This window comes from Thermobia domestica, chromosome 13 (assembly GCF_964235325.1).
Source record: "Thermobia domestica chromosome 13, izTheDome1.hap1.1, whole genome shotgun sequence".
NCBI lineage: Eukaryota > Metazoa > Arthropoda > Insecta > Zygentoma > Lepismatidae > Thermobia > Thermobia domestica.
The window spans coordinates 169,992,988-170,019,094 of record NC_137466.1 but is presented as its reverse complement, the minus strand read 5'-3'; the positions used below and the strand labels follow the sequence as shown (position 1 = coordinate 170,019,094).

At 36.0% G+C, this 26,107-nt stretch overlaps 2 protein-coding genes across 3 annotated transcripts in view; one reads left to right on the top strand and one right to left on the bottom strand.

The window, feature by feature from the left end:
* The window catches only part of LOC145668739 (nucleolar MIF4G domain-containing protein 1-like), a 65,091-nt gene extending 53,033 nt beyond the window's left edge, over positions 1-12,058 (bottom strand). The window contains exons 1-2 of one of the 2 annotated variants that reach the window (XM_081736868.1): positions 11,842-12,058; positions 2,982-3,440 (exon numbers count right to left, since the gene is read on the bottom strand). In XM_081736868.1, coding sequence (XP_081592994.1) covers positions 2,982-3,402 — 421 coding nt within the window. In that variant the 5' untranslated portion in view covers positions 3,403-3,440; positions 11,842-12,058. The other variant, XM_081736869.1, reaches the window with a different exon arrangement.
* Positions 12,059-12,151: 93 nt separating this feature from the next.
* The window catches only part of Arpc2 (Actin-related protein 2/3 complex, subunit 2), a 29,372-nt gene continuing 15,416 nt past the window's right edge, over positions 12,152-26,107 (top strand). The window contains exons 1-4 of the mRNA XM_081736870.1: positions 12,152-12,341; positions 17,313-17,406; positions 21,695-21,794; positions 24,454-24,640. Coding sequence (XP_081592996.1) covers positions 12,268-12,341; positions 17,313-17,406; positions 21,695-21,794; positions 24,454-24,640 — 455 coding nt within the window. The 5' untranslated portion in view covers positions 12,152-12,267. The remainder of the gene's footprint in view (positions 12,342-17,312; positions 17,407-21,694; positions 21,795-24,453; positions 24,641-26,107) is intronic.

The following is a 26,107-nucleotide window of genomic DNA, read 5'->3' as shown; positions in this document are numbered from 1 at the left end:
ATTTCCAAAGCTTTTCCTAAGGACCAGGAATTTGGGTGTGCAGTTAAGAGATCATAATTGTTGGACATTAATCTATCTATCTATCTATATATATATATATACTATGAGCCATTCCATACCAAATCAACACAATTTTTACACAAATTTCATGTTGTTCTGTCAGATTTTGATCAAATTTGGTACCTCTAGGAAATGATGAACTCTGGTATTTCAGGTTGATATGTAAACTGGTTTCGAAACTACAGGATCAAATACTTATCACACTTTACCAAAAATTGCATGAGTGATACTTGTTCCATTGGCACTTAAGGCTGAAGTAATGGATATAGGCTGATTAAAGTGTTATTTTAAATCTTATGAAAAGACCTTTCAGATGATATATAACATTATAGATTTTTTTTTTAAATATATGAAAAATCAAATTTTGAGTTTGATTTTCTCAAAACGCCAAAGTTTGAAAATGTTCATTTATATATAAGTGTGTGTGTGTGTGTGTAGTGTTTGAGATAAAACGTTCACTTCCTATAAATCACAAACGGCTGATAAAACGATGAGACAAAAAGTGAGACAGGTAAATATCATAGGGTGCATTGAAGGGAGTGTGCTGTTTTTCCAACAGGACCCCTATCATGGGGTCGCTCGGAAATTTTACAAACACATTTGTGTTACAGGATGAGGCGCAAAAGTTATCACTGGACTAGTGAAGAAGCGTAGTGCACTAAAAAGGGGAACAAAAACAGAGCATGTCAGTTACGTTGTAATGTAGATGTGTCTCGAACACAACACTACGGTTGTGTACTGCTTCCAACAGAAACTTATTGTGTTCTTGAGAAACCAGTTCAGACCCACAAAGGTATAGTACTTTTCTCATGGATCTAGTCCTCAGTGCACGAACAAAAGAACCTTTCATATTTTTGTTTACATACAATAGATTTTGGCATACAGGTTGAATGGCATTTTGCTGCAAAAGCTCATGGAAAGGTGACCTTGTGATGGGGTTCATGGCACAGTTAAGAGGTTGGTAGCTCGAGCAAGTCTGCAGCATCCACATGATAATACAATTATTACATCCCGGCAGCTTTTTAACTGAGGAGCGGCAAACTGTACTGGAGTGCATATTACATTTGTCAGTCACGAAGAGTTCACCGAGCAGCAAATTTCCTATATGATCGCTTCAAGAAAGAAAAACAATTTCTGGGGCAGAGAAATTTCACATGTACATTCCTGCAGCTTGAGATACTTCCAAATTCTTTGCGAGATATTTTCGTATTGCCAGAGCTCATTGGAACAAACAAATTCACCGACAAGCTGACAGTGGCAGTGGATATAACTATAATCTGTAACAGCTGGTAGCTGGGATATGTTTTGGGGAAAGACGAAGAGTACGTGACGTTTCTCTATCCAGCTGATCCATCTCCATCTTTTGCATATCCTGGGAAGCCAGATGTTCTCTGGATTCGTCTAGTAGATGTACTGTGTAAATTGAACTCCGTGACCTCAACAGGCCGACTACACACCTTGCCTCACAAAGATGTACTTACAACCGATAACGTTCTAGTCCTTTAGATCAGCCTCAAATGTCAATCGAATATATATCATCATTCCAAGTTTTGGTATATTTTGAGAACTTTGAGCATGTAATTTTGAAATCGGTTCACAAACTAATTTGAGCTTTCCGCTTGTTCCACACACAGTGGTGATAGTCAGAATATAAAAGCTCACTGCAATCTGTAAGAGTCGATCTGAAACCTTGTGTTGATTTGACATGGAATGGCCCTATATGAAAAGTACTGAAAACAATTATTAGTCCACATAATAACATTTTGGACACGTTATCTGGCTCAATTTCTAAAATTTTGATGTTTTCCATTATTTTTGAATTATTCACTAAAAACTGAAAAAGTGAAGACAAGCTTAGCGAAAAGAATTAATGAAGATTTCAAATAATACGTCATTAGCACGTCTGAACTAAGAAACCGAATATTCATTGCTGCATAAACAAAAACCTAAAGCTCGTCAATCCTGATCATTCCTTGAAATTAACTTCTATAAGAAGGATATTAATATTAACCTTCTTTTCTTATTATTGGTATATTTAAAGGTCTTTCTCACAGGCTTCACACAACCCAGCGAATTAGCCATAGAAAACGAAGTGCTCTGCCCATTCTTTACGTCACAACTTTATTATCTATATCAAGTATATTCAAACCATCACACGTTGATAATTTCTAAAATCAAACGAACATTCTCATCATGACTATTAATCACTATCTTCAGGTGAATTTAATGATTCCTGCAATTGAAATCCACGTTATCTTCCATAATGAACATAAGTACAGAAATGATTTATACGAATGTTGCTTAGGTAACAGGTATATATACTAAGTAAAGATCGTCTCCCTTTTCAGGCAGGTCATGAAAACCTTACGCTTGTGTATTGACGTAAAGGCTCTACAGTCCTGCTTTCATGGGTAGCGTCACGGAACTCTGTAAAACTGCTTAAGAGCTTCCTCGTGGCTAAGCGGTTAGCGTACGCGTCTTTAGTGTGGGAGACCCGAGTTCGATTCCCAGCGGAGCTCAGTGGTTCGGTTGAATTGATTTTAACTCCCTTTCAGCAGCGAGGCTATATGAGACAGGTCCTACTGATTAATTTGTAATCCGAACCACATGAGCTCCCACGGGAATTGAACCCGGGTTTCCCACGCCAAAGGTGCGTATGCTAACTTCATGTGGTTCGGGTCCTACGTTAAGCTGTAGGTCTATGTCTCACACAGCCTCGCTGTTGAACGGGACGCTAAATTCAAAATCAAACCAAATCAAAGGTTTTACATTTTTCTTGACTTCGGCACTCACGGATGTTACGTAAATACACTAAGTACTGACGTAATAAGATCACCAACGTGAGGTAGCAACCTTTACCTGATAAAGGCCAAACAAAACTAAATATACTTAATATAATATGTAACTATTAGAAAGGATACAATCCAAACCATCCTCAACAAACGATTTTGGTAATGATTTACTTTTACGTTTCTTCAACCTTAAATCTTTTTCTAGCCTTTTGATATGCTTATCTTCCTCTTCATTAGCCAACTTCAACTGTTTCATGCGTTCCTTCTGCATATCTTTTGCAAGCTTTTTCATCTCATCTTTCACGCTTTTATTTGGTTTTGGTTTCTCATTAATTTTCTTTACTTCTTCCCTTTTCTGTTTAGGAAGATCTTCAGTTGCAAAATCGTTTGAACGGTGGTTTACATCCGTGAGCTTTCTTCTTTGAAAAAATTCATGCTTCTTTTGTTTCTTAAGACGTCTCTCTTCTTTCCTTCTTTCCTTCCTCGACTTAAATATTGGTTTTGTTTGCTTAAATTTCTTTCCGGGAAATCTTTTCTTTTTAACCTTCATTTCTTGAATCTATCACTTCTGCATATGCAGACATATATCTAAAACAAAATAAATAAGTAAAAGAAATAAATAAATTACTATAAAAACAAAACAACTAAAAATATGGTCTTATCTATAAAGTTCCCAATAAATGGGGTAATCATGATGTACTCTACTTACACCAGTACATCCAACACCATTTATTACTTTTACGATTACTTACCGACAACTTTATAGTGAAAGATACACTTCTAGTTATAATTTTAGTATACATTTCGGAAGAAAGAGGCTTTAAAAAATACATTTGAAACCAGGTTTGGCTGGTTTAAACCAAGGTGGTTTAAACCAGCTGGTTTTTCAAAAAACTGGTTTAAACCAAAAAACGAAAAATGTTCGTAAAAGTGTAAGTGTTTGTAAAATCTTGATGAACACACATTTGTGGGTTTTTACGTTTTACTCCCGTATATTATTCGTATTATATTCAGACCTAAATTCCTAATTCATTACTTAAAAAGATTATACTACAAAAGCAACTTTTTTTTTTATAAGTTTATAAATGTTTGTTTTGTGATTTTTTTTATAGTTGTTATTATTGTTATGTAATTGCAATCAAAGAAAAATTCTAAATATTATTTCGTTTTAATAATGTTTACTATTGATAAAATACACCGAAATGCCATACTTTGTGTGTGTGTGTGTGTGTGTGTGTGTGTGTATGTGTGTGTGTGGAGAAGGGGGTCATACAAACCCCACGAGAGGCCTTTAGTGAAATGAGAAGTATCTTTGGTATCTATTTATGTAGAAATGAGTCTGAGCCAAAGTGGACTCAAATGACTCTTGACAATTATTAAGAAGCATGTAAAGATCAGTACAACGTATTTTTATTAGGATTCCTTCGTGAGTGAGTCCGCAGACGTGTCCACAGACGTATCGCATTTGTGGCCAATTAGTCCTGGTTCCGAGTTCAAATGGAGGACAATTTCTCTCGGATGTAACTCGAGAAGCGGTTTTTATTCCGCTTTAAGCTTATGTGACCCCTTTCAGCATAACCCGGTTGTTGCATAATAACATCAAGGTGAAACAAACTTATTTCTGCCCATATATGATATGAATACATAGAGCAAATTATTTAAACAAAAAAACCTGGTTTAAACAAAAAAAAAACTGGTTTAAATAAAAAAAAACGTTTTTTGTTGTTTTTTTCAATAAAAAGCATGGTTTTTGCCAACCTTGTATGCTGTATATGATTTCTTTATATAGCAGCCATCTTGCTTGGAATTCACTCTTATACTTTTTGAGCGAAATTACTTGATTTGTCTACTTTACTTCACTCCAATTAAAAAGACATTTAGCGGAGTGATGAAACGTAGCAGAAACCCTTATCAACGAATGTGCCAAGTTATGAGAGTTCAAAACTGAAATTAAATGAAATCTTTGAGTTTTACGTCCTACGGTTATGCCGGCTAGGCAAAAAGGGACGGTGATGATGAGAAATGAAGAAAATTGTGGAATGAATAAAGTGGAAGGAAACGAGAGAATCTCGAGGAAACCCATGCACATGGTGTTTGTTCACCACAAAGTTCGCGTGGCGCGAGATGGGATCTAACCAGGGACACCATGCACCAGAATTGAACGCTTTACCATTGAGCCACTGCGGCCACATTATTGAGAGTTCAGTCGTTATGAAGCAAGATTTCGCACCACTTGCTTCTCAATACCGCAAATTATTGTAACAGGACGTCGGGAGTTCAAATATTTTAACAGGATGTTGAAGAAAAGTAAAAACAAACCGTTAAAGAATAATTTTTCTTTCGACATTTTGAGAATCTTATTATTTTCTTGCTGGTGTAGTGATAGTTGCTAGTTGAGATGTCAAAAGGATAATTTACATATTAAAAACATTGGTCCACTAACAAGTAATTTTTAGTATTTTTTAATAGATAATGTCTGGCAATTTTTTAAAATTAAGAACTACCAACCTTTAGATGCACTCTGTGATTCCTCTTCTGATGAGGGGCCGCGGTGGCTCAGTGGTAGAGCGTTCACCTCTGGTGCTTGGGATCCCGGGTTCGACCCCAGCCCCCGCCAAGTGAACTTTGTGGTGGACAAACACCGTGTGCGTGGGTTTTCTCTGGGTTCTCTCGTTTCCTCCCACTTTCTTCATTCCACTATTTCATTCGTCACTCATCATCACGGTCTCCTTTAGCCTAACCGGCATAACCGTGGGACGTAAAACTCAGAAATTTCATTTTTTCCTCTTCTGATGATTACTTTACTGGGACCATTTCAGTAACCATTTTTGCTGCGATCATCTGCCAGACATTTAATTGAAGAACTTTGAGACATCTAAAGAATATTTTAAGTTATTTCAGGGTTTGAAAAAACCCGGGCTTTTTTGAAAAAGCCCAACCCACCTGGGCCCATATGGGTTTTTTCGGGTTTAATCGGGTTTTTTCGAAATATTTAAATGTCTTTGAGGTAAAAGTGTTAAAATGTGATTTATATTTCAAGATTGTCATTGTCACAACTTGCAACAATTTTCTACTTACTGCTGTTTTGAAAGAAATGGCCGCCATTTTGAAATTTTACATTCGATCGCCGAGAAAACCTATACAGCAAATTTAGCATATCTCGTGCTTCCACCGTCAAAATTTCAACTTAAAAGACTGAAAATTGCGCTTCGTAGCGTGGATACTCTCTGTTTTGAGAAAATGCCCGCTTTTTGATATTTTACGTTGGTATGCCGCCAAAATCTATACAGGAAATTTAGAGTGTCTCGTGCTTGTATTCGAAAAATTTTAACTTAAAAGACCGAAAGTTATACCCTGTAGTGTGTGTGGTAGAGGCAGACAAACGAGTTGAGTTGATTTTGTATTTAACGTCCCTTTCACGTCCCGAAGATGCGTACACTAACCGCATAACCATGAAGGAGCTCGGCAGACAAGCGAACAAATGTAGATCAAGTCATATAGAAGCCTGACTGACGTTCGCCAAATATGAATACCAAAAGGGGTCTATTAATTTAAAACAAAGATACAATTCATGTTGTATGAAATAAATGAATGTTTTAAAATGTCTTATATGAAATTAACATCTTCCAGCGAAAATAAACCTGCCATATTTTCTCCATGAGAATAGGGATCACCTTAGATCCCCCCTTCCTCAACTTTCCAACACAATGCAATGGATTGTAGTCTGGTTATGAACAAAAGTATAATAAGCCGCGGTGGCTCAGTGGTAGAGCGTTCACCTCTAGTGCATGGGGTTCCTAGTTCGATTCCAGCTCGCGCCAAGTGAGCTTGTGGTGGACAAACACCTTGTGCGTGGGTTTTCTCGAGATTCTCACTTTCTTCATTCCTTCATTTCATTTATTTCTCATCATCACCGTAACCTTGAGCATAGCAGGCATAACCGTGAGACTAAAACTAAAAGATTTCATTTTATTTAATTATTTTTTCAATAATATAACAGGCGAAAGTTCACTAAGCAGCAGCTGCTTTTCTCTATATGAGTTCGTACCCTGCAATTAATTGTATAGACTGGAGATGCCTAAAAGCTTAAGGTCTGCTATAAAAATGCTTTACAGGAAAACAATATACAAATTATTTAATTCAGTGGTACAACCTACTTTCAATATTTTTCGCGCGTTTAGCAATATTTATTTACATGGCTGTATCTGCCAAAATTACGTTCGTCAGTTTAATCTGATGAAAAGCTGATTTTTCTCCTTGTGTCGTGTGTAATTGTCAGGACCAGATTTACATTTTTCTACGACCTGGACCAAAGCACAATTCTGTGCCCCTAACCTCTGAAAAAAGATTATAATTCTTGTTAATTTATCTAATGTGTTGCTGAAGAAAAGGTTAGTCATCTTCCCTGTGTTTGTAAATGTAGAAACACTCAAAGCCATCTTTATATATAACAGGATTCCTAACCAATGACAGAATTTTTTGTTTTTCACTTTTCGAATAAGCTGACATTAATAGCAGAAATGGAACGGACTAAAATACGGGACATTTCCCTGTCCCGAGTAAATTTACGGGGACACTCGAGCCCCAAAACGGGACATTCCCGTTTTTTGACGGGACGTATGGCAGGCTTAAGCGTAAAATAAATAGTTTTATTGTTGAAGTATTAATTTCCGATCATTCTGCGTTTAATTCGGGAATTTCCCGAGCAGTTCTTTCACGGCGTGTACATCAAAACTTCCTCTAGTACGGAAATTTGAACTCAGTACTTGAAATAGTAAGCGTTACATAGTCTTCGGAACCCCGAGCATTAAACTTCTTAAATTTGACAAGAATTTTTACGCTATTGCTGGTGTTGATTCTACAGAATGCTTATTTGAAGAGTAGCAACAAATGATTGAATTAAACTGTTATTGTTGGAAAACCAAATTTTAGTTGAAGAACCATCAAAGGTAAGAAATAATACTAATAGTTTTACTAATGTATTTACATATGTACTATTAGTACCGGCACCTATGGCCTTAAACCCGTCAAACGTATGAATGATAATGTCCCTCGGTGTCGCCAAGTCGACAAGCATACTATTCACGGAAAATATTTTCTAAAGTACAAAATGGCTTATTTTACTTCAAGTAAGTATAAGCATAATTTATACATTAATTTGTTCTATAACTATCTCAAGCTAAGGTAAGTTTTTTTTTTTTTTTTTTTTTTTTTTTAATTCATTTAGTGCATTCAGAACTTCATAAAGGTCTTATGTTGAATGTTGTTGTATACCTTAACGTGAAAGCCTCTAATTCGCCCAAGGAAAGTCTAAAATCTGATAAAAATCACTTACAATACGATCACCTTAGTTGTATCAATAATATACTAACAAATAGGTCAAAAACCCAGGTGGGTTTTAAAGTGGGTTTTTTCAGGTGGGTCCAACCCGAAAAAACCCACCGGGTTTTTTTGGGCTGGGTCCACTTGGGCAAACCCTGAGTTATTTACCTTAGTTAATTTCTCAAATTGTACATAATGTGTGTACATAGATACGCCTTATATTGTTTTACTTCCATTTTCAAAATTTGAGCCAGTGTGTCTAGGTGGTCGCCATAGTGACTTTGATGTTTTTTCCATGAGAAGACTGGAATAAATAACACGTAAAACTCATTAAAAAGCTAACGTTCTTGCTTCATAAACTTGTGGAAACACGCATTGGTTGCTGAAATGATCCCAGTTAAGTGATTATCACACTTTGAATCACAGTGCACATACAGAAGTTCGCGGTTGTTAATTCTGAGTATGTTCAACACAAAAAACGTTATATGCAGTGCACTCTTCAACTTCGCAATTGCTGGTAGTGTCAATTTTCAAATGTTCACACTTCTGCTCACTTATAGAATTTTACCTGTGTAAACCATACCTAAAAATATCAAGAATAAAATGAATGAATAATTATTATTATGAAGAAAAACAGAAATATTTTCACTATACAATATGTAACTGATTGGCACATATTTTATTATACAAAACTCACCAACTATGCCCTCCAGTTTTATATAGTTATCATTTCAGCAACCATATCTTGTAGGAATTGGGTAGCAATCATTAGAAGAAGAAAAAAAAAAAGAAATTTAGTTAAACATGTCGTTGTGTTTGTTTGGGTAAACAAGTTGAATACAGCTTTTAGTTCTGTTGTATTGAACTTAGAGAAATAGATTATTATAAATACGTATGTTGTTTGTATTCTGGTACAGAAAAGAATGTTGGAATGCATTATCTCTTTCCAGAGAAGAAATAAAATGGTTTTGTTATACTAGTCTTACGACACTACAGTTATTTGGGTTTACACTGCTACCAGGGCCGGATTTCCATGTTTTGCACCCATGGCCTCTAGCGAAATTGCCGCCCCTAACCACACCAATCACATCGCTCTCCAAAACTTCCATTCTCCTGGATCCACTTCTTAAAATATTATTTTCACGTTTGCTACTAAATTATAATTATTACTATTACTAATTATTACTGTTCTTACTTCTTATTGCTCATTTTATGTAAGATATTTTAATTCTTATATCTGGCCAGTATTTGGAGTAGATTCATTAAAACATACCTGGATTCTGCCTAGCCTATTCAACATTGCAGGGTGTAAAAGACGGCAAATACGGACTACATAACTATGTTTCACCACGTTCAAAAATGTCTTCCTTTTTTTAAGAGGAATGATTTAAATAAATGTGACTGAATTTTCATTGCGAAGCAAAAACGGTGCTAATATAGGCCATACTGCTTCAAATCGAGCGAAATAGCTCTGTTGGTAGAGCGTTGGGTTCGCATTCCAAAGGTCGTTTTCTTCGACCGTCACCGCCGACCATGCTAACAGGGATTTTCCCTATTTCTTTCCCTTGTTATATATCCAGTGTAAATTGTTTCCGGCCTGTATCTGGTATTTATTAAATAAATAAATAAATACATGCCAACTTGTGAAAGTACGAGCTGCCTACTGCCGCCGTAGTGAGCAGATCGACCGACAACTGATCAATCCACCATAATAACCAACTGGCTTACGACAATATTTGCTACGACTAACCTACTACAATACTATCATAGTTACGGCCATTAAAAAAAATGGCTTTTGCTTACTTTATTGAGTCGTTGGTGAAATATGTATTTTCATTAGTTTTATAGTTTTCTCTAAACATTTTTTTTTTTTTTTAAATTGCTGCCTCTCAAAATTTGCCGCCCTGGTCCCGGAGCCATGTCTAAATCCGGCCCTGACTACTACACTAAGTACTGTTCAAATTCCATGTTTCTAGCTGAAGTGATTTGGTCTAGGTGTTGACTATTCAGTCAATCAAACCAGAATTTCTTTCCTTTTTTTTTGGGGGGGGGGGGAGATTATTTATATCATAGCAAACCGAACAAAAATGAAATCTTTCAGTTTAACGTCCAAGGATAATGGCCTTTCGGCTAAGTGAAACGGATGATGAAGACAAGTGAATGATGCTGGAAGATTTGGTAGAATGAGAGTGTGGGAAGAAACGGGGACCTCGAGAAAACCTACGGACAAGATTTATCCACCACAAATTTACCTGGACGGAGATCTAACCGGGTCGCCACGTACCAAAGGTAAGAACTTTGCCACTGAGCCATTGTGCCCTCGGTAAACCGAACAGAACCTAAACCTAACCTAAGATAACGTATTTTATAAGCAGGTAGGGGCTGACAGAATTTATGCCCTTCTTTTATACAGAGATAACTAGCTAAGATTCCAAAGATGAGGACTAGTTCCCTTACTATAGACTTATCACGTATTTTCATATACTCCAGCAGTCTCTCTCTCCGTTATGTACGTTTCCTCAAACCTACATACTAACTCTCCAGTGATGCCCTACATTTGTTTTATATAGTTTTATGCCTGCATTTCCTGTAATTCTGTTAACTTCTCAGTAGAATACATAATTCTTCTCTGTCATCCGCGGTACTTAACCTCCATAAATCATATGCCTACACACAGGTATACCATAAATATCTACAACGCACAAGATGGTCATTAAACGATAGCATGCATTTATTCCGGAAAGGGCAGAGTGAAGCAGGAGCGTCATCGCGGGGTATGTCTATAAGGAACTGGCATGTCAGCGATGGTGGGTATCCGCACAAACCGAGGCAAGAACGAGAAACGCGCAGCAACCTGTGTTAGATAGTCATTACAAGCTACATTTAAATTACAATTATGCAGTAATGAACCACTTGGATTGAGTATAGCCCGCTCCCCCCAGTGATTTTTAACGAATCATAGTGATTCTAACGATTCATATTAGTTCATATTGAATCGGAATCGCATGTTATAAAGATTTAAGATGTAAATCTTGTGGTAAGGAGGCTTTAGTATAAGTAGTAGTAGTAGTAGTAGTAGTAGCAGTAGCAGTAGTAGTGGTAGTAGTAGTAGTAGTAGAAGTAGTAGTGGTGGTTGTTAGTAGCAATACTACTAGTAATAGTAGTAGGAACGGGTTAGAAGCCCCGCAGGGGTTGGTTGGGTTCTGCTCTCGATATAAGTAGTAGTAGTAGTAGTAATAGTAATAGCAGCAGTAGTAGTAGTAGCGACTTTTCTAGTTCCGGTGACAAAGAACTGGGGGGAGCGGGCTATACACAAGCCAACCACTTTTAACGCTGTTTTTATATTTGAGGATGACTTACTTATTCCCCACCTACATACGTTTCCTCAAACTTACAAATTAACAGTCCAGCTGTAAATTTTCAAAAAATGTCCTCATATTCATAATCTATCCTACCTTTTCATGTATATTCACTTACCTCATGTTACATTATGTAAAATTCTAATCATATTTTAATGCCTTTTATCTGAATCTTCAAGACTTACCTTCAATTTACTCACTTAAAATTTTGTAATCTTAGCTCTTACAAAAACTGCAGAGTCAAGCATAAAAATTACCAACTCAACAGCAACATTTTAGTCAGTCACATGTGTATTACGTGCACTTACCTCACATTAGTACAAGGGTATATCTATCATTCATAATATTTTTAAAAATCCATGTTTTGTTTACATAGTTTGTTAAAGCAAGAAAGAACAAACATTATATTCAAAATATTTCGTTTTTCTGCAAATCGCTTGTGAAGTTGTAATTTTTATGAAATGACACAAGTCTAACAGATCTTTTAAATTCACTACTATACACTATACGACCATTCATGCAACACCATTCATCTAGCAGTTGAATTACACATTTTGTTAGTCAATTGTCTTCAGCATCTATCACGTGGTCGTTTTGCACGAATCAGAATGAGTTAGTTGCCACCATGTTGAAATGATTACTTCCGGCAGCATACACCCAGGGAGTGCTGTGTGCTATATGTGCAACGATATTAATGGTTTTATGAGTTATTTCTCGTGCCCTCGTAGAAAATAATGATCTTACTAGAGATCAACAATCGCATAGTAGAAGAAACTCTAACTTTAAAATTTAAAAATGCCCTGGCAGGGTATGTATAATAATCTTTAGTGCGAAGAAAGTGCCGTCAGAGGGAACCGGCAAGGGCGGAAAGCGTAAAAAGAGTGAATTTTGTGTCTGTTGAAGAGCATTTAAGAAGTTCATTCGTTTTTATGTAAACAAAGTGAATATATGTTTATTGTGTAAACATACTAGTTGCTTGAAAGTTTTCTGATAGTTCGTAAAATTACCGAATTTTAAACGATCTGATGAGTGGAAATTCGTCATTCTAATGTTATGTGTGTGTAATACACGATTAGTCAAAAGTCAAAACTCCTCCCTAATGACACAGTAATGATACTGAATCGTTTTACGTTACTTTTAAGGAGTTATTGTGTCATATTATTTTGTATGGGTACTCATATTGAAATATTCATTTCTTTAAAGCTTCGAATATTTGTATATTGATGAATAGCAATATTTTTAGATATAGGCTATTTGCAGATGATTCCATCTATACAACCAAAACACTGAGCATATCCATTATCGAGTTAATTCTCCCTTTTACATTCTGGTTACTTTTTTAATACTATTTTTAACCTTTGTATAGCAAAGTAAATTTGTATTTTCAGGCTAAAAAAACGTGAATTTTTTGTCATTTAGAAAGTGTTTCTTAACAATTCCTCGGTGCACATTCACTTCAAGAGGACTTTACCGTTTTGCGTGTAAATAATGTTTAGAAATATGCCATAAATACTACAGTGTAAAAAAAAAAAAAAAAAAAAAAAGCCTAGTCCAGATGGCCACTGAAAGACACGAATGTTGCCCACCCAAGTCGATAGGAGCGCGTAGCAGGGGAGCACAAGCATTAGGAAAGAGGCGTCTGCAAGCAACAGACGCGTCAACGATGGTGGGTATGCACGAAAACTAGGATGTCGCTAATAGTACTATGTTTATCTTTTCTAATTTTGCACCAATACACTATTTATTTATTTATTTATTTATTTATTGAACAAATTCCCAGATACAGCATAATTGTGCCATTTTACACAGGGAAATGTCAACAAGCGGGAAAAAAGAAAGAATTTAAAAAATAAACAACAGTAACATCAATAGTATTAACAAAGAGTGCACAAGTAATATTATTTAGCCAGCACGCGTTTTATTGTTCTTTCAAACACCGGGTAGCTCGAAAAAAATGTCCACCTCACTTGTTAGATTATTATAATAGTTGGGTACTCGGTGAAAAATAGACCTCTGTATAATTGTCAACCTAGGGCGTGCAAGATGGAATAGGTGGGTATTCCGGGTTTTGCGGGAAGGAACATGTAAGGATAGTTGTTGAATTAGGGTTTCTGATCTTAGGTTCCCATTTACAATCTTATGAAGAAACTTCAAATCAGAGTTATTTCTGCGTACTTCCGGCGTCTGGATATTAAGATATCGCAAAATTTCCTCCTTAGGTAATATTCGAAGTGCGGGAACACGAAAACGTACTATTGCAATAAAGAAATTGAGAACAGACTCAAGTCTAGAGAGATGTGTAGGTGCGGCCATGGCCCATATGGGAGAACAGTATTCTATCTTGGGTGCTATTAGAGTTTTATAGAATGTTGATAATGATGCCACAGTACGTAGTTCAGTGAGTCGGTAAAGAAGCCCCAGCATACGCATTGCTTTCTTAACTATTGAGGAGATGTGGTCAGAGAACGAGAGTTTCGAATCAAAGATAACACCAAGATCATTATGACTGGCAGAATGTGTTATAGGGGAATCGTTAATATGGTATTTGGAGGGGACAGGAGACTTTTTCAGAGTAATTGTAATACCGTCACATTTCTTACTGTTAAGTTTCAATTGCCACACTTCACACCAGTCTACAAGATAATTTATGTCTTCCTGTAGGGCAATTGTGTCATGGAAACATGATATTTCTCTATATAATTTGCAATCGTCAGCAAAAAGCAAAAGGCCACTAGGATTAACTGATAGGTGAGAGTAGAGATCGTCCATATACAGGACAAATAGCAGGGGCCCTAGTACGCTTCCCTGAGGCACCCCCGATTTCACAGGTTGGGGGTTAGAAGTCGCCCCTGAAATAACAACTTTCTGTTTACGGCCCTTTAGATAGCTGGTGATTAAAGAGAGAAATTTACCATGTACATTAAACCTATTGGAAAGCTTGTGGAGAAGAAGAATGTGACTGACAGAATCAAAGGCCTTTGAGAGATCAAAATAAATGACATCTAATTGAGTATTGTTATTTATACATTGAACTGCACAGGAAAGAAGAGTACTTAAGTTTGTGAGACTTGAGCTTTTCGGTAGATAGCCATGCTGAGAGGTGTGAATGTAAGGCGACGTGAATTTGAGAAGCCTGTCTTTGATTATTTTTTCGCAGATAATAGATATTACAGAAGGAAGAGATATTGGCCTATAGGATGATACTTGATCTTTAAGTCCTGATTTATATATTGGGGTCACATGAGCTAATTTCCAGCTGGTGGGATAATATCCTTCTCTGAAGCATCTATTAAATAGGATGGATAAAGGAACTGAAATAGCTGAAGCAGTTTTGTTAAGATAGAGAGAGCCAATGTTGTCGGGCCCAAGAGATCTATGTGGAGAAAGCGACTGCAAGAGAACCAAAACCTCACCCGGTGTGGTAGAGAGGTCTGATAAGGTGTTAGTACAAATGGGGAGGAGAGGGGGAAGATGGGTTGTAGGGGGAAAGGCGGTAAATATTTTACAAAAATAGTTATTAAAAAGGTCGGGTCTCTGACCATCACTTTTTTTCTATTGCTTTCCTGTCATCCCCTATTAAATTTACATCATCAGCATATGCCATAACCTGGTGAATATCGTTCAACTCTAGGCCTTGGTTGCTATCTTTGATTTTCCTTATAGCGTATTCCAGAACAAAGTTGGACAATAATGGCGACAACGTATCTCCTTGTTTCAGGCCATTTTCGACGTGAAAGCTCGTGGACAAAAATTTTTCTTCCCGGTCTTTACTTTGGGATTCATTTAAACATAACTTAGTTAATCTAATTAGGTTTTTCGGTATTCCAAGTTCTGTAAGAACGTTGTATAATGTTTCTCTCCTACCCGAGTCGTAAGTCATTCTAAAATCAATAAATAGTTGATGTACCGGGGTATTGTATTTCCTTGGTGAATGGTAAATATTTGGTCGATAGTTGATCGATTTCGTCTAAATCCGCACTGATAATCTCCAATAATTTAATCTGCATATGGGGGTAAATCTTGCTAATAGAGTCCTCGTATTTGAAAGGATGTTATAGAATGTTGACAGAAGAGAAATGCCTCGATAATTATTACAGTCAGTTTTGTCACCTTTCTTGTGAATTGGAACAGTGATTCTTTCCACTCTTTTGGCAATTCTTCCTTGTTCCAGATAAAGAGAATGAGTTTATGTATCTTGTTCCACGATTTTTCACCTCCAGCTAAAATTAACTCAGCCGGAGATTTGTGTTTCTGTAATTTCTTTATAGCAGTTTCTACTTCTATCCGGTTAGGTTCTGGAATATACGAAACTCAATGGCTAGGGAAAAAAAACTTAATGCCAATTCCAGTGCAATTAAAAGAAGGAATGGTTTTCTTGAGAGAAAATAATAAACTGGTTTTGTTCCGCAGATGTGAGCCAGAATTTACGTAACCTACCCTACCGTTCCCTATCATATCTTGTTTTACCTTATTCTAAGCTAACCTAACAACATCTGCCCCACATATATATCCCTTCTCGATTCTACACGAGTGAAATTATTACCGACAGAGGATCTTGTATGTAAAAAATCAGGTTCTTTCCTCCTTTCATTAATATACTTTTCGATTCATTCATTTTGAATAGTAGCATAGTGTAATGAATATTTTTAGTCTACGGTGGTAGTTCGTATTATCTAATGGTACCGGTAGGATAGTGCACTCATCTTTCATTTCGTTTCAATTTTAAATACTTCACAATGTGGGGCGAATATCTTTTGCTTCATGTTATTGAATTCTCGTCAGTATGAATAATAAACCCATTGTTCATATTGCTGTGGATTGAGTTTTTGTAGAAGTAAATCATCAAAGAAGTGTTGGAGCTTCTGGTAAGTGAAGTCTTAATTTAACATCCCACTATTATGCCCTTTAGTCTGAAGGAGACGGACGGAGTATTAATGAAAGTGGAGGTTATGAAATAATCGGTGGAGTGAGAATGTGGAAAGAAACGAACATCCACGTACATGATTTTGTCCAGTTTGTTTTTGTGTGTGTTTAAGAATGCTCTTCTACATTAACAGAAAGAAAGTACGGTTCAGAAATTTAATTTTGAAGGCACTGTCTACTCTCTTCAAACCCAGCAGTTTTAGGTACAGTAGCAGAATAGTAAGTATTAGACAAATCTATTTGGGTGTTCACCAACCGTTTACATTGAGCATCGAGTGATAATCGTAAATAGTTTGTCGTATTCAAATTTTACGTAGTTTTCTATTTATTTATTTATTTACTTTCATACATTCTGTTAGAAAGTATTCGACTGATGTGGTTGAACGGTGTAAGGCATTAGGATGGCGTTCTCAAGATTGTCGCAGATTTGAATCCCGCTCAAGTCATAAATGGAATTATTATTCTTTCATTTCTCAGTCTTGAGTGAGGAATGTTAATCTCAAAAATACAATATAATGGTAAAATAATTGTCATTCACCTTTTTTATTTTTATCTCCCTAAACTTTTGCATATCGAGAATGCCATATTAAAGGTAATTTGGCGCAATGTAGTATTGGAAGGAAGAAATTTCACATTTAAAAGTTCACAAATTGAATAACAGTTACTTAAAATATAGTAATTAATATATTTACTCATTCATAAAGTATGTTGATTGTTTTCATTACTTATCATTTTGAGTTTTATAATACCATGTTTGTTAGCTGTTGAAACAAAGTCAGTTGTTACTTGTGTGGTGCGTCTAGAGTTACTGTTTTCTTGCTGTTTAAGTCACTGAGAATGCTTATTTTATTTTTAGGCATAAACCGGAATCCATAGATATAACGATTGCAGATTTTGATGGAGTACTGTTCCATATTTCGAATGTTGGTGGCGATAAAACCAAAGTTAGGGTAAGTGAAATTAATTGATTTTGTAATTTTCAGTGCATTAAATGAGTAGTTATGTGCTGAAAAGAGGCACTAAGCTCTGAGTTAAATCAACCCCTAGTAATACATTATCGAATATAATTTAACCATAATTTCATATTAGATCGTAAGGTTTACTGACATAGATCATCTCGACTATTTTTCGGTCTGGTGAACTTGGAAAAGTCCTAACATTTTTGAGACTGCTGGCGTTTATGTAGGCTTCTCTAATCCTAAATGTAAATATCCTAGAAAAATGGTTCATGATTTGTTTTCCATGTAATGAAACAGGAATTCAAATTTCGGTATGTCATTACTATCGGGAATAATGAAGGAATTTTTGGTAGAATTTTCTTTTACGGATTTCAGAAAGCCCTGCATACTATCTGTAGCGCAAAATAAACTAATAAAAGTAAGTAAAACATATATTTAAAAAATATATAAAACTAACCCAATGTACATGCAACGACACCTCAAATTTCATGGCATATCTACTTGCGTTCAAGAGATGTAGTATATTGTCTGTCATTATGGAAACATTATTTATTGTTAATGTACAAATCTGATGCCGGTAAAGATCTGAGTATGTGCGTGGCCTTTAAGAGTTCCTTTTAGTCTTTTTCCAAATTTTTTCCTCGCACTACCAATGCCAGTAGTTGTAAAATTTCACGCATTTTCGTGTTTTCCAGTTTACTGTGGTGAATGTCGTTAGATGGAAACCGTGATGTACACAGCCAGACATTTACTTTAGTTTTAATTGTATGGAGGAGGGACATGTAGATATAGGTTGGTGCCTCATTTCTCCAGGAAATGAGGAATTCTGATTAATTTTCCAAAAATAATCTGTTTTACTGTCTCGTGTAAAATTTCTTGCTGTTTTTTAAATCAAACAAGTGACTCTGACACGGGAGTTTCCCACAAGTTGTCGCTAAATCTGATTGCCACATAGCACATCTGATAGATTATCATGAGAAATCAAAATGAGCAAAATTTAAGGTGCTATGGAGCAGAAGGATAGGAGCTACGGGGCTTCAAAATTTGAGTATCCAAAAATTCTCTCATGGAATTGTGTACGTTTAAAGTAATTATCTTGTAAACTGTTAAAGCAATCAAAACAAAAGTTGCACAATGTAATGAGAACAAAATGCCCTATCGAAAACCACAAACAGTGTGCCATAGGTGAAGCACTGTTGCCAACTCAGCATAATATATTTTGTTTGAAATAGTATCTTATACAAGTGTGCACAGATTTAAAATGCACTATTATCACTAAACATAATAGTGAAGTGTAGTGGTACAGTGTTGTACACTGTTGAAGCTACGTGTGCTGAAAATGTACAGTGGAAATGTCTGATATGTAGCAGCAGAGGGTAATAAAGGTACGCATTAGAAAAAATGACGGATCTCTATTACATTTCCGTAGCTTCAGTGAATAAACAGACAACTCGCGAAATCAAGTCGATACATGCGAGGAAAGAAACGTGTGTTTTCTAATTCTGTAAACTGGTTATCCAGATTATCTTATCAATATTTGGAAGAGTACTTCCTTGGTTTGTCTTTCATGTTAAGTGACATATTCTTTTACTTCCTCCCCTAAATACCATATGATTATGTTTGTACACTGTAATATTATCATATTCACATTAGAAATATAATTATTTTATTACTACCTTATTTCGTTTTTAGTCTGCCCGGATAGCCATGTGGACTAAAAGGCTAGACAACCGACATATTAGTGATCGGGGGTTCCAATGCCGCCTCGGACATGTTTTTGTTGTACTTTTCACTGTACATTTCACTGTTATCTTTCTTTCATAGTGGTTCAGGTCCCACTTTAGACTATAGGTCCCGTCCTATATAGCTTCGGAGCTGACACAGGATGTAAAAATGGCATCACTCAGTTTCATTTTTCAAATGCATCAATATTTTGTGATACTGCTGACAGTTTGCTACGTTATACTATCGGTGTTATGCATTTAAACTAAATTCATAGTATGAGGCCCAGATTCCTTTATTATCATCTGTTGCTATGTGTCAGACTTCTTCATTGTATATTTTCAGCACACGTAGCTCCAGCAAGGTGCAACACTGTACCACTATAATTCACTGTTTAGTGATAATAGTACATTTTAAATCAGTGCACACTTGTATATGATGATATTCCAAGCAAATTATTTTTATGCTGAGTTGGCAACATTGTGGTTTTCGATAGGGCTTTTTTTTATTATATTGTGCAACTTTTGTTTTGATTGCTTTAACGGTTTTCAAGATATGTACTTTAAACGTACACAAATCCATGATATAATTGTTTTTATATTCAAATTTTGAAATCCCGCAGCTCCTGTCCTTTTGGTCCATAGCACCTTAAATTTTGCTCATTTACATTTCTCATGATGCTCTATCAGATGTGCTATGTGGCAATCAGATTTTAACGATAACTTGTGGGACACATACTAAATGTCCCGTGTGAGTGTTGGGATAATTTTTATATTTGGTGCAATGGGAAAGAGCAACTTCAGTCCAGTACAGAACCAGGGTTTCCACCGACCTGGAAAAGCTAGGAAATTTCATGAAAATCTGAAGAAAGAAAAAATTATATAATAAAAGTCAGGAAATTTTAGGAAATTACTTTTTTTAAAGCTTAATTCGGAATGCTTCAGAATTGTAGCTCTGTTGAATTTCTGTTTCTGCCTTACCTGACTGTTTGATATGGGTATTGTATTAGATTCGTTTGTTTTGGGAAATTTCTGTACCTATACACTCGCTCTATACATGTACATGATAATAGATGAGGAGCCCTCTGGTCGGGAAAAATTTGCTAGGCTTTGAAATTTGTAAATCGTGACGTGGAAAAGTGGGAAATCGTACTGGCCAGATAAGTGGGAATCCTGGAAAGATGTTAATTTCCTGCACTATTCATTCATACTAGTAAAAGTAGTGGTTGTCGTTCATTATTATTATTATTTTGTCACGTCAACTTCTGTCCTGAGAAGTCAGTACTCACTGAGTTAATGTACCTGGTCTGACCATAAATACTGTTGCGAAGAAATAAGTAAAAACTAGCAAAAAGGTGAAACGTAATTTAATACGCGTAAAGGTTGTGAAGCATACGTGATTTGATTTGATTTTGAGTTTAGCGTCCCTTTCAGCAGCGAGGTTATATGAGATGTAGGCCTACAGCTTAACGTGATCCGAAACACGTGAGTTGCCGGAAATCGAGTCCAGTTCTCCCACGTCAAAGTCGTATAGGTTAACTGCTTAGTCATTAGGGAGTTCTGTGAAGTTTACATGGTAAGACATCAGTTTCACCAGTCATATTTCAAAATATGTGCCGTTAGCACGCATATAGGCTCAGAGTCTTGTGTATTGCAGCACTCACTGTCTCCAGGGGAAATGTTACCACTGCAAAGCTTCGTACTCAACTGTAGGGTGGCTCTTGCAGCCAATATTCTCAAACACTGACCCCAATCTGTAATCCAAGGGATTACGATTAGAGGTGCTAGAGGGCTAGGCCTAAGTGAATATGAAGACAGGCAACATTGTGCTCCAGCCATTTCTGGGCTGGTTTCACCTTCTTCGCAGGAGCAGCATCTTGCTGGAAAGTCCATTGGGAGGTGTCAATTCCTTCACTGTAGACTCCACAGTGCTTTAATTCACTCGAGCACTAGTTTTCACGTCTTAGTCATAAAAATAGAAAACTTTTGGTGCAGCAGAGCTCACAACACTATGACTGACACGTGATGGCCTTCTTTCGGACAATCTTAAGCGGACCACTGGATTGTGCGGTATACAAAAATGCGGCTGATTTTCCATGTTGAAAATTTCACTGTTTTCCAGTTCTTTGAAGCACTTCCACTGCTACCTGGTTATCATAAGCACATCTAATTCCATTTTGTCTGAACGGGTTACGTGTCTCCACCACCAGATTCGTACATTCTCCTCAGAGCGGACAGCATTGCAGCCTCTGGAACTTTGTAACAGTATTTATGTCAAGAGTAGGTATATTTAGTGGAAGTTAGGCGAAAATGCTATCATAAAACATATGAAGGAAAGATATCCTTACAAGCATTTCCGCTGATGCCTCACCACACAGGGAGGGGAAAGAGGAACTTAAGGAATGTCACATCCAGCATAATATTGACTTCCAGAGTTCTGTTTCCCATGCTTTCTTTGGCATTTTTTTTTTAATCAACTAGTGTGTTTGTGTGTATATATCTATATCTATTATTTTTGTTTAATTGTTAATAGGTGTGATGTTTTTGAATTCTTTTAGACAAGTATTTCCCTGAAGTTCTACAAAGAATTGCAGGAACACGGTGCAGATGAACTCCTTAAAAGAGAATATGGGTCATACCTTACTGTTCCTGAAGATGGTGAGTTAATTCTCTGTATATGTTAAGATACTGTTCAGATGTGTGTGAAAAAGAATGATTGGTATTTTTTTTTTTTTCTTTAGAAATAAAGTAAAATTGTCAGTGCAAGGTAATTCTAAAAGAATAGTTTTCAAGAGCTTGTTATCACATTAGTTGTGTTGTGAAAATTACAATATTAAACTTTATTCGTTTGTTTTAAGACTGAGATCTGGCTTAACTTCTTCATAAATTCCTTTCAGCTTTTTATCATAGATTCACATTTCAGTAATTAATATGTGGAGTAATTTATGAAGTCTATTTTAATGATTAAATAAAAAAAAAGTACAACATTGAATTGTATATTCACATTATCAATGAGGTAATTGGCTGAAGCAGTTCGCTCAGTTAACGTATAAAGAGTAGTAGTCATTGATTATTGATTTGTATTTACGTTGTTTGCAAGCAACAAAGGTATGTGACGGAGACAACAATTTAGATGGGGTGTACACCATTGTAGTGCATTCGATGCTCTTTTACTCTGAATCAAACCCTTTACTTTGTGCGTCGGATGCACGCGGTGTTGCCACTAGACTACGGAAGAACCTATGATCGGTGGCGTGTTCCTGTAATCGAGCCCTCTTGGAGGTGAGGTAGTTTGGTGAAAAACGGCGTATACTGTGAGGGGTGATCTTGCATGATTCTTTGTGCTCGAGCCAACTACACCGGATCCAAACCTCGGTTGTGTTTCAGAGTCCATGTTAGTGGATCCTGTTATTCCTGACCACATTGCTGCATAAAGGCGCAAAGCACAAGAACTCAGAAGTTGACAGCACGTGAAGATAAATCACGTAAAATGAGTTGGTATTCGTACCCAATTAAACATTGTTCCTTGGTTTTTGACATCTTTCCCTACACCTACGAAAACTACATCACATGAGCCGATATTAGGAATTCCCTCTCACAGTCATCTTACGTCAGTTGTTACATTAATCCTTAAGAATGTGTTTTTTATATGTATATCGAGTGTTCTAAAAATTGCGCCCACGACCAACAGAGCGCTAATCTTCAAGTCAAAATAAAGCTAAAATCCTATATAATGGCATATCCTCTGGGGCCTTCTTCAGTCGCTATAGGGAATCAAAATTACATTATATGGCAACGTCGCAGATTAACTTTGAACCATCAGCACTGCTTTACGAATCCATCGAGCAGTTACATCGATTATTATGCTAATGAGTGGTACTAGTATCAACGTATATTCGTATCGACTTTAACTTCCATCTGGAAAGAATCGATGTAGCTCTTTGATAAGATTTTTCTCTGTAGTTCTTTATCTGCGACGTTGGCACATAGTACAATTTGCGTCTCCAGACGAGGAACCGAAAGGTATACATGGTCGCGCAAAAAGTAAGTATACACCCCTGCATTGATAAAGTACAACGTTCTAGTTTATGGGTTTATTTGCTTCTACTGTTACGAGCTTAAGGTATAAGTAAAGAGACATTAAGAACAAATAATAAAGAAACTAGGCCTACGTGTTGATAATAACAAGAAATGATATAAAATACAGTGAGTTGATCAGTACAGGACTGTATACCTTCTTTTGGGCCACCCTGTACAATGGTCGGGGGCGCGGTGGCTCAGCGGCGTTCACCTCCGGTGTTTGGGGTCCCTACTTCAATTCCGGTGCCGTGTGGACTTTGTGGTGGACAAACACCGTGCTCGTGGGTTTTCTCGGGGTTCTCCCGTTCCCCCACTTTCTTCATTCCACCATTTCACTCATCTCTCATCATCACTGTCTCCTTTAGCCTGACCGGCATAACCGTGGAAACTTAAAGATTTCATTTAATTTTTCCTGTACAATTGTCAGGGTTTGAAAAATCGGCGGACATTCGGCGAGTAAAGTCCGTTCAATCAAAAACGTGAATTCAAGAAAAAATAGCAGATATAACTCTTTTTATTTATTTGTAGGAGATATGCCAATAAACAAAATAAAAAGCTTACTGATATATTTACTATGTCGCAAAGTGATTTTTATTTATTTGTATCAACTCTGACTACAGAATGGTCTGGCTAGTAGATTTTTTTTTAGCTGCCGAGTGCTTACAAGCAAGATTTTATCAAGCTCTGACAATTTATATATATATATATCAAGTAGCTCTGCAGAGATGAATAAACTTGATTTTTTTTTCATTACATGAAATATGAATGGTAATACCTACTGCGCAGCTGACATGTATTCTTAATCTCTCTTTATCGTTTATCAAAAGAATCATTATGAGGTTATAATCTTCTGATAATCTTTATATGATTCCGTTAATGATGATTACAGAAGACCAGACAAATACGACTCTACTGTTTTTAATATTAGACAGTAGTAGTGTGAGTTGGATAATGTATGAGGATCTAGCAATATTCGACAGTATTAGCGTACTGTTTGGAAACATTCAAAGCAATGTTTATGCTTGCTGTCAACTTTTCTCTGACATAAATAATAGAAAGAGGGCTAAGGAGTGATGTCATAATGAACCGTGCACACTATTAACATGAAAATTCGGAAGGCAGTTGTTTTCAAGGGAAGGGAAAAGTTCCTCTTACATGAATATATTGTTCGCAGGGTGGATTGATAGAATTCATGAGGAATAATAATATTATTTTTTTTCTGTCTTTCCTTTTTCAGGATACAATGTATCTGTTCTTATTGATTTGGAAAACATTCCAAAAGATTGGGAGGACATTGTGAAGAGAGTAGGATTGCTGAAGAGGAATTGTTTTGCTTCAGTTTTTGAAAAATATTTTGAATTCCAAGAGCGAGGAGAAGAAGGCCATAAACGAGCTGTCATTCATTACAGGACAGATGAAACTATGTAAGTACTGTGACGTAGTAAACCTTATGTCAAGTTTGCTTTTCCATATTTTTAAAAGCCACTTATATCGGAGGCACGCTGGCTCAAGGGTACAATGTTCAAATCTTTTTCAAAGGATCCTTGGATTGATTTAGGCCATATGTGTTGGGATGTCAAGCATTGAAGCCATGGATTTTCGAGGGTTCCTCCCAATTTTTCTTACTTTCTACACTAGCATTCATCATTGCGTCCGCTGTAGCTTACAGATCTTAACTAGGGGATGTCCAACCAAGTCATCATTTCATTTCCAACTTCTTAAATTCCATGCGTAAAACTTTTGAAAAAGATACAATAAGTATTAAAGTTAGTAGCAGTGTATTCACTCATACTTTTTTAGTTCGCACCCTTCATTCCAGTGTATCATAGATAATTTTCCGTAGACATCCATTCATAAGATTTACTCTTGTCTGTCTGCGCTGCATTAACGAACGTTTCCTTTCCTTAGTAACACACATGGAATTTTTTAGCCGTATAGCGTTTTGACAAAAGGTTGGACATCAGTATTAATAAGTCATCTGGAGCAACAAAAAATCAACATTTATTTATTTATTATTATTATTATTATTATTATTATTATTATTATTATTATTATTATTACCTATAACAGGGGTGTCCCCCCAATTACAATAGGTGTACAAGCATATGTTTCAAAATATTATTACAAGAAAAAAAAACAGAAAAGAAAAAGAAGACGTCATATATAAGCACCTATTACAGTATTAACTACAATAATCAAAAAGAATATTGCAAGATGCACAACTATACAAACATATTTTCTACAATACATAATGCTTTTACAATTTATAATTACAAATAAGTAACTATAAATTTCATTTCCACATTGCTTCTATAACTGAAACTTCTTATTTGCACTCCAGCAAATTTTAAATAAATTTACCTAGATATGTGTCAAAAATAAAAAGAAAATCTTTATCCAATATTAACAGCAAGTAAAATCTAAACTACTTCTTTAATTTTTGACACATATACTTTAAATGATAAAGAAAAATCAATATTTGAGTTACGTTGTACCAGTTCATTATGTTTTTTACTAAGCCGTATGACAGGTGAAAATTGGTGAAAGTTAGAGCGTGAAATACCATAATAAAGGGGTAACCTAATACGCAATACATCTTTCTTCACATTAAAACAAAGTAAACCCAGAAAGTCGGGATTATTAATAACACCATTAACAATTTTATACAAAAAGATATGTTGACTTATTTCTCTTCTGGTATATAACGAAGTTACAGTAAATTCTTCGAGTAAAGATTTATAAGAAATCCTTTCAAAATACGAGGATTTATTGTATTTTTTATAATAAAGAAATCGTAGAAACTTATTTTGTACACGTTCAATTTTCTCTATATTCTTTCTAGTGTAAGGAAACCATATCAGGCTAGCATATTCTAACTTACTTCTTATAAG